This window comes from Amblyomma maculatum, chromosome 1 (assembly GCF_055883805.1).
Source record: "Amblyomma maculatum isolate TAMU_Amacu chromosome 1, ASM5588380v1, whole genome shotgun sequence".
Taxonomy (NCBI): domain Eukaryota; kingdom Metazoa; phylum Arthropoda; class Arachnida; order Ixodida; family Ixodidae; genus Amblyomma; species Amblyomma maculatum.
In genome coordinates this window covers 367,835,763-367,843,161 of record NC_139344.1, presented here as the reverse complement: position 1 = coordinate 367,843,161, position 7,399 = coordinate 367,835,763, and the positions used below count along the sequence as shown (strand labels likewise).

The window sequence follows — 7,399 nt, the reverse complement described above, 5'->3', positions numbered from 1 at the left end:
GGTGAAATACAATAGACCAAAGAAATTCCGAAACGAAATGAGACTTTACAGGCGGGCAGAAGCCAAAAAAGTAACAGCGCTTCTTTCCTTACCTTTGTCATCCAAGAAAGAAACCGATATAGCTCAGGATCTGTTATCTATCAGCAAATCTCAAAACTAATCTTCACTATGGCGCGAAAAAGAAAGTGATAAAATCGTCACGGCACATTGATAGACAAGAACTGTATTTCGCGCAGAGCTGAGTACCGAGCATATAGACGTGCTGATCGATGGCTATGGCAGGACCGCAGTTCACGCTCGTAGGTTTTTCACCGGTGCTGGACTGGAGGCCCCTGCGTTTCGTGGAGCCGATCCCTCGGACCTTGGTGTGCGGCGCCTGCGGTTTGGTGCGCCGTGTGACCGCTCATCTTCCCTGTCAGCACGTCCTGTGCGTGTTCTGTTACGAGCAGTGCGCCAAGGGTGGTGATCGAGTCTGTCCCCTGGACGGCCACCAGTTCCCAGACGAGGGCGTCAACGTGCACGGCATCGCTCTAGATACTCTGCTCCTAAATCAGGTGAGTGGGAAGGAATAAATAGAACACTTCGTTTAGAGTGCAGGTTTGGTTTCGGCGTAGATGGTCACTTCCAAAGCTGGCAGCGTCTTTCTCAACCGCTACGCTGCAGCATTGAACAGTTGCGTAGCGAGAAATTTTCCTAGGGGGAGGGGGGGGGGGGGGGGGCAGCTGATGTTGCTGCTTGGCCACCCCCGTATAATTTGTGTAGGAATCGAATATTCGAACAATAACTAGAGTGTCATATTGAGGAACTTGGTGCATACCCTGACAGCGGTTCACGGCGAAGCTGTCCGCCACTTCGGTCATCCATCGGAAGCGTATGGAAGCCTTTGCTTGGCAGATTATGTACCAATAAAAGGCGGAAGCTCGGAAAAGTTGGTACATTTCAAAGAAAAGTAAACTTGCTCAGAATACGGGATGAAAGATGTGGAAATGACACGTCAGGGTCACCTCACGTTTTTAGTCAGCACGGTATGTCACCACAATTTTCTACCTTTCGTTCCGGGCACTGCGCTGATTTCCCTTTCTTTGAAACATGTTAAAGCGTATAGAGCATCTTACCGTCCATCTGCCATCTGAAGGGCAGATTTTCAAATCTGTCCGGACCAGCGCAGGTGGAGCCGTATATGACCGTAGCTTATCTAAAGTAACGCTTGGCGACGCTAATGAACTGCAACGCTTTCGGCCACGGCGTAGATTCAAGCTCGATCGCAGCTTCATTTTCCGTCACATCACGGTGCGTTGTTAAGTTGTGACGTAGGTTGCTGCAGTGTGTTGATTTTTGTCAGGTTCTCGATGGTGACGATTCACTCTTATGTATTACATGCGAACTGCGTGCTATGTGCGTGCTGTTGGCAGTCCACAGCGCACTGATAACGAAGGCGGGGACAGTGTTAGCCACGTTGGCATTCATGCCAAGAGCGGTAATTTGACGGCGCTTTCGAACAGCCAGAGGAGGCCGTTATACGTTAGAACAAGTTTCTCGTAAGCGCACTTCAGTTACCAACCAGATAACAAACAAAATCAAGGCATATCGTCTTCCTCGTCTGCTTCAGGGCAGCGGCTTCATAACAAGCGTTGCGCCGTGACACAGTATTTGTGGCCGCGCATGAGCACTCCCGTAACTGTGATTGAGCATTGTTCCTTATCAGGCATGGTCTCATGCAGTTTATAGCGAACTCAGTGTATTAAGAGAAGCCAGAGACGAGGTTCGATTCCCGGTGCCAGCGGGAACCCATCGGTGGATTAGTTAATAAAAGCTTTCTTCTTGTTTGATGCACGGCTCCTTTGCGATGAAATGCCAGGAAGACTGGTTTTTGACCATAACTTCAAGGAAAAATACTGTTACACGGCACTCTGCGGCCAAAGCTGCTGCAGCTAAAGAAATCGTTATTCTACAAACTACACCTGGTGCAATTTTTTTTTGCTTAACATTCTCACCTTCTGATAGATGTATATTAGCTATCTATGCTATATCAGCTATGTATATCAACTAGATAGCTGTGTATCTATGCGCGCTCTGAAAACAAAAATCAAACAATTCTGACCGTCTTGCGTATTGCTATGATAGCATTAGCTTTAAGAACTCTGCGATACTCGTGGTCGGGATTGCTTTCATTAAGGCTGATAACTGTGGATACTGCGCTTTGAATCAGTTTCACCCATATTTTTAGCGCGGCGTCTCTTTAATCAGGCGTAGGGGAACATTAATCGCTATTATGGCGTGTGATGCTGGAGATATGAGAAGTTCTCTGCGGCGGCATGGAACACACGCGCCACATGAGACTGGGGATGCCTTAGCTGGCAGTCCAGTTGTCCAAGCACATCCACAATACGCTGCACGCCTGCTGGGAAAAAGTGGGCAAACCTTAGTGTAGAAATATTTTTACTCCGATGAATTATAGCTCGAGTAAATGTCAGGGGCGGCCGTTACAGCAAATGTAAAAAAAGGAACGCTAACTCTCAAAACTATTTTGTTTGCACTTAGCGCCGTAAATAGGAGGGGAACAGGGCATGGGTTAGCAATAAATATGTAGTTGTTTAGCTGTCTTCTTCTACGAAAGCTAGAAAGGGCATGCAGTTTGCATCAGGCATGTCAGGTTCTCTAAAACCTCTGTGCCAGACGACGGATGCCTTGCATACGCCAATGGCAATTGCGCCAGAAAGGCGAGCTTAACTTATAGACTAAGAACAGGCCAAAAAGACGCCGTGTTGCTCAGATTGACAGAGGAGCTCTGAAGTAAAAGCCAGAGCGTAGATGTCCTAAGCATGGCTATGCATAGGATCAATCATTGACCGTAGCATATTGTCTCCATTTTTATTCGCAGGTCAGATGCTGGAACGACCAGTCTGGCTGTGAAGCCGTGATGGCGGCCTCTGACCTCAGCGAGCATTTCCACAACCAGTGCTGTTACCACTCTACCATTTGTCCAACTTGTTCGGCATCCATCCTATGCAGAGACGTCAACGCACACCTCACTTCGCAATGCCGCTCCGCGTCGCTTTCGGACGAACCAGTGCTGAAAAAGGAGAATGATAATGCGGCTTTAGTATCGTTAACTGGACTGCTGGACCAACGCACAGATCACATAAAATCTGGGCTGCAGCAGATTCTTGACGACAGCAAGGTCTTCGACCAGGAAATCGGTGAAATATGCAGCAGCATAGAAGCATTGAAGGAAGAAAACGGGGAAAGGGTCGACTACACATCACCGCTCAGTCGTGGTTCTTTCGTACGAAACACTGCTGAACCTGCCAGTTCTGATGAGCGTGATGGTGAACCGCGTAATTACCTCAGAATAATTTCCAGGAGGATAAGCAAACTAGATCAACACCTCAGTCAGAAACTGACATATGGTTCGAATAGGATTACCAAGCGCCTCGCAGGAAATGCTATAAGAATCGACGAGATGCACTCTGAACTCCTAGAAGCAAGCCGGGATGCCATGTACTGTCTCGAGCTGGCTGTAGCTCAAACTTCGCTTCAAACGACCCTCTATCGATTCGTCGTGAAAGAAATAGACAACCTGCAAGCCAATGCTGCCAGAAACGGGGCGGCCCATTTTCTGGGTGGCCGCGTTTATCTTCGAGGCTACTTTATGTCTCCCGGTGTACGCCTTGTGGCACACGCGGACACTGCGGCCCTCCATGCTTGGGTTGTCTTGCACAAGGGTGAGAGCGACGATTCTCTCGAATGGCCGTTGGAGATAACCGGCAAGTTCAGTGTCATACATCCCGACACGGGTGCAGAGTGGGTCGATAGTTTTATGCTCCCTCCCTGCGGGATGGTTTCCGGACTTGACGCACGGGAGAACGAACCCGCGTTAGGCGCGCCCCTACCGTCTTTCCTCTTGAATGAGCTTCAGCGTGACGGATTCGTGAAGAACGACTGCCTTCTGCTTAAATATGAACTGATCTGAGGGGAAAACTCGGCTCTTCTTTTTGGACGTGGCGAGAGAACTTGTCTTCTGCGTGGACCTGAATCCGCACTGAAGAATTTTTTTTAAATATCTGTTCTGGACAGAACTCTCATGTTGCAACACTCAAGTTTCGAAGATATTTTAGAAATCAGTTTTACCACACTGACATTTGTTATCTAAATCATTGTTCGTAGTACTACTGGTTTATTATGCCCTTTCTGGTAATTCGGCAGAGTTGTTTGACGCTGGCACTTCGTTTACCGCAAATCGGGTACTGGACTCTGTAATACAATGTCCCTCGCTGATTTGCTGTCTCTTAAAAGGGATCGTTAGGCTGTTAGGACTCTCTCACTGCACAACGTCCTCAAATAACACGGCCCCCATCGCGAGTGCTTTCATTTTCTCTAGTTCTGCGTGGCGTTTAGTTTTCTTTTTCACATCATCTTCTCCGCAAATTTTAAAGCTGGCAGCGCGCTTTGCATGCTTGACAGCACAGAAGTCCCCTGATTTCATTTCAGCGACGAAAACAGAAGTTAAAATTTTGATTGCTCTAACGCGGACAAAATGGAAGTTTTCTGTCTGGCCAAAGTATTTGCCCCGACAACTGTGAGCAGTGTTGAACTTTTGGGTGTCTAGGTTGGCGAAACAAATATTTTTTTCCCACTTCAATCCTGTTTACACCTTCATTTCGGCTTCACTTCTGGGATCGAGTCACAAAATCGGCGCACGTTTTCCTTGAATCAGTGCAGCGCGAAGGAAGCGTTCATGTGGCGTCTAGGATTCCAGAAGGTTGGAGAAACATCTCCTCGCGCAAGAATGCACTCGTAGCCTTACACGCATCGGCGTTACCCTCTCCTCATCACTCAGCGGCGGCGGTGTCTCACCTGACCGGAGAAGCAAAATGATTTTTCCCGAAAGTTCGGCTGAAGCTGACCAATGACGATGCGCCTCTCGGCGGGAGGAAGGCAGGACGCTTCTAGAATTATGTGTATCTGCGCTCCTGCCTTGGTGCTTTGTAACAGACTGACGCCGCGCGCCCTATATTTATAGAGATCGCCTCGCTTCGGAAAGTTAGCCAGACAGCCAGTGTCAAGCCAGTGTTGCAGCGAGTGTTGCAGAGCTACTGCATGGCTCCCGGGGACAACCCGTGTTCGACAAGCCCGCTGATCTGCAAGGGAGCGGCGCACATGTATGCACGTCTACAGGGCGGCCACATCGTGACTCTCCTGACGTCGGTCTGCAACACTGCCCGGTGAACAGTTTGTTGTTTATTTGCTCTGACTCTCTCGCGTATTGTTGTAAAGCCGTTGTGTTTTATTCGAGCCTCATTAGTTGCATATTTTGCATTGCCCTTTTGTGAACCATCTTCTCTGTGTATATTAAGTGTTGGTGAGAATTCCGCTGCATCGTTTCTTGCTGTATGAAGTTTGTTTCGCTATATTTCTGACTTCGACCCTTACTCTGGCTTGAACCGGCTAAAGTTGGGCACCAAACGGCCACCCCTTTTGTCACTACACGTAGCTGCCTGCCGGTTGAGCTTGTCGCCCAAGACGGCGGAATATCATTTGAGATCGGAACAGCTACCCCACACATTCTAAGGGTGTCAGGGAGTGCACGCACTAACAGTGGCGCATCGTTAATAAAAATTATTAACGGGTGACGGGTCGTCTCCGCAGTGAAGTTCCGGTGTGATCCGATTCCGGCTCCGAGCAATTCAGACTGGGTCGGCAATCAGATATTGAGTACACAGATTTTTTTAACCCTGTTGATATTTGGCTTCTGTGTGAGACCGTTGTGCAAAAACAATGTTTTCTGAGATGTTTCGCTTTCAGAAACGCGAATTCATAGTTCGCTGTAAGAGATGTAAACATTTGACAGGCTTGCGAATTACAATGAACTTGAATTTGAAGTGTGCTTGAATGTTGTTCATTATTTTCTTCACGTCTCAATTCGGTTGCCAAATGCATCCTATATCGTCATGTGAAAACGACTTTTGCAAACATCTGCACCGTATAAGGCACGTGATAATGAGGTTATTGATAATGCAAGATAGGAATTAGACGCAAGGGGAACAAAGCAGCATTATGCAAATGAACGCAAGAACTGTTTTTTTAGGTGCAGCTTGCGAGGCATACTTTCATGCAGCATCTTTCATGCAGCATCTTTCATGCAGCATCTTTCATGCAGCATCTTTCATGCAGCATCTCTCATGCAGCATCTTTCATGCAGCATCTCTCATGCAGCATCTTTCATGCAGCATCTCTCATGCAGCACTTTCATGCAGCACTTTCATGCAGCACTTTCATGCAGCACTTTCATGCAGCACTTTCATGCGGCATATATAATACAGTATGGGGTTCTTAGACCAAGCTTTAAAGTGGCTTTCAGCCCTTGAGTTCACGTACATACACTTCAATTTCAGTTCATTGCACATGTACTTACTTGGACGTGTTTTACACACGCGGAATTGCACGATTTTTTATGAACAAGGCGAACACTAAGGGGGCGCTACCAAGTTTTCTTCGATAAACTACAAGTGTCCATCAAATGCTCGTGCATTTTAGCGCTCAGGATCAGGAAAAGTTGTGAGTGCACATGGCGATTGAGTATTCTTTTCTCCGCTGCAAGTTTAATCCAACACAGTAGTAAAGGTTCTTTCCCTTTTCTTGATTGGCGTTTGGCACGAAAGATGACGATGAAGGCTCAGACGTTGAACAATGACAAACTTCATATATCAAATAACATGGTTAGAGTGAAGACGGACAAAGCTCTCGAGTACCGAGCCGCCTAAGCTCCCTCTGTCAAAAGCTCACGACCTGCCCATGAAAGGTCACGTCCTCCCCACGAGGGGGCCATGTCCTGCCCACGCAACAGTAGCCTGTCGCCGCTTAGATGGGCGGGCCCACCGTACTTCCAGCGGACCCCGCGGGACCCGATAATACACAAACCAAGAAAAGTGATGAACTGTATGTAACGCTGGTGTGATGTGACCAGACGAAATACAAAAAAAAGAAAAGTAACAATAAAATTCGCATCTGCCCCTATTGCAAAAACCAGTGCCACTGGGAGCCAGCGCCCCAGCGCCATACCTGATTATGGTCCCAGTATGACGCTGGACACTGGGCGCACTGGGACGCGGCATACTGGGACGCTCCGCGCTGGCGGCACTGTTAGCCCGGAAAAAAAAAGGCGTGGGATAAAAATTAAAACTAAAAAGTAAGGAAACAAGTTAGGTACATAAAAAAACCTTAAAAAAAAGTAAAAAAAAAAGAAAAAAAAAACAGTGCACCGAGCGTGCCTCGAACTAAGCACCTAGATACATTTCAATCACTAGCTCAGCACGCTAACCACTCGGCCACGCCGAGAACTGGATTTTCTGAAAACATTTCTGCGTTTTATGTTAGCACCCGCATTTATAAAGTTGGG

At 47.6% G+C, this 7,399-nt stretch overlaps 1 protein-coding gene across 1 annotated transcript; it reads left to right on the top strand.

Annotated features, from left to right (window-relative positions):
• Positions 1-227: 227 nt before the first annotated feature.
• LOC146208078 (uncharacterized) lies at positions 228-5,652 on the top strand. Its single transcript, XM_084591756.1, has 2 exons — positions 228-554; positions 2,882-5,652. Exons 1-2 carry the CDS (start codon positions 270-272, stop codon positions 3,971-3,973), a joined length of 1,377 nt encoding a protein of 458 aa, XP_084447882.1. The 5' UTR covers positions 228-269; the 3' UTR covers positions 3,974-5,652.
• Positions 5,653-7,399: the final 1,747 nt, after the last annotated feature.

What these genes read in the sequence shown, in the direction of transcription:
- LOC146208078 (XM_084591756.1), top strand. Translation starts at nt 270, where the DNA reads ATGGCTATGGCAGGACCGCAGTTCACGCTCGTAGGTTTTTCACCGGTG. An exon ending in ATACTCTGCTCCTAAATCAG is followed by an intron (nt 555 to 2,881) that starts GTGAGTGGGAAG and finishes TTTTATTCGCAG; the next exon opens with GTCAGATGCTGGAACGACCA.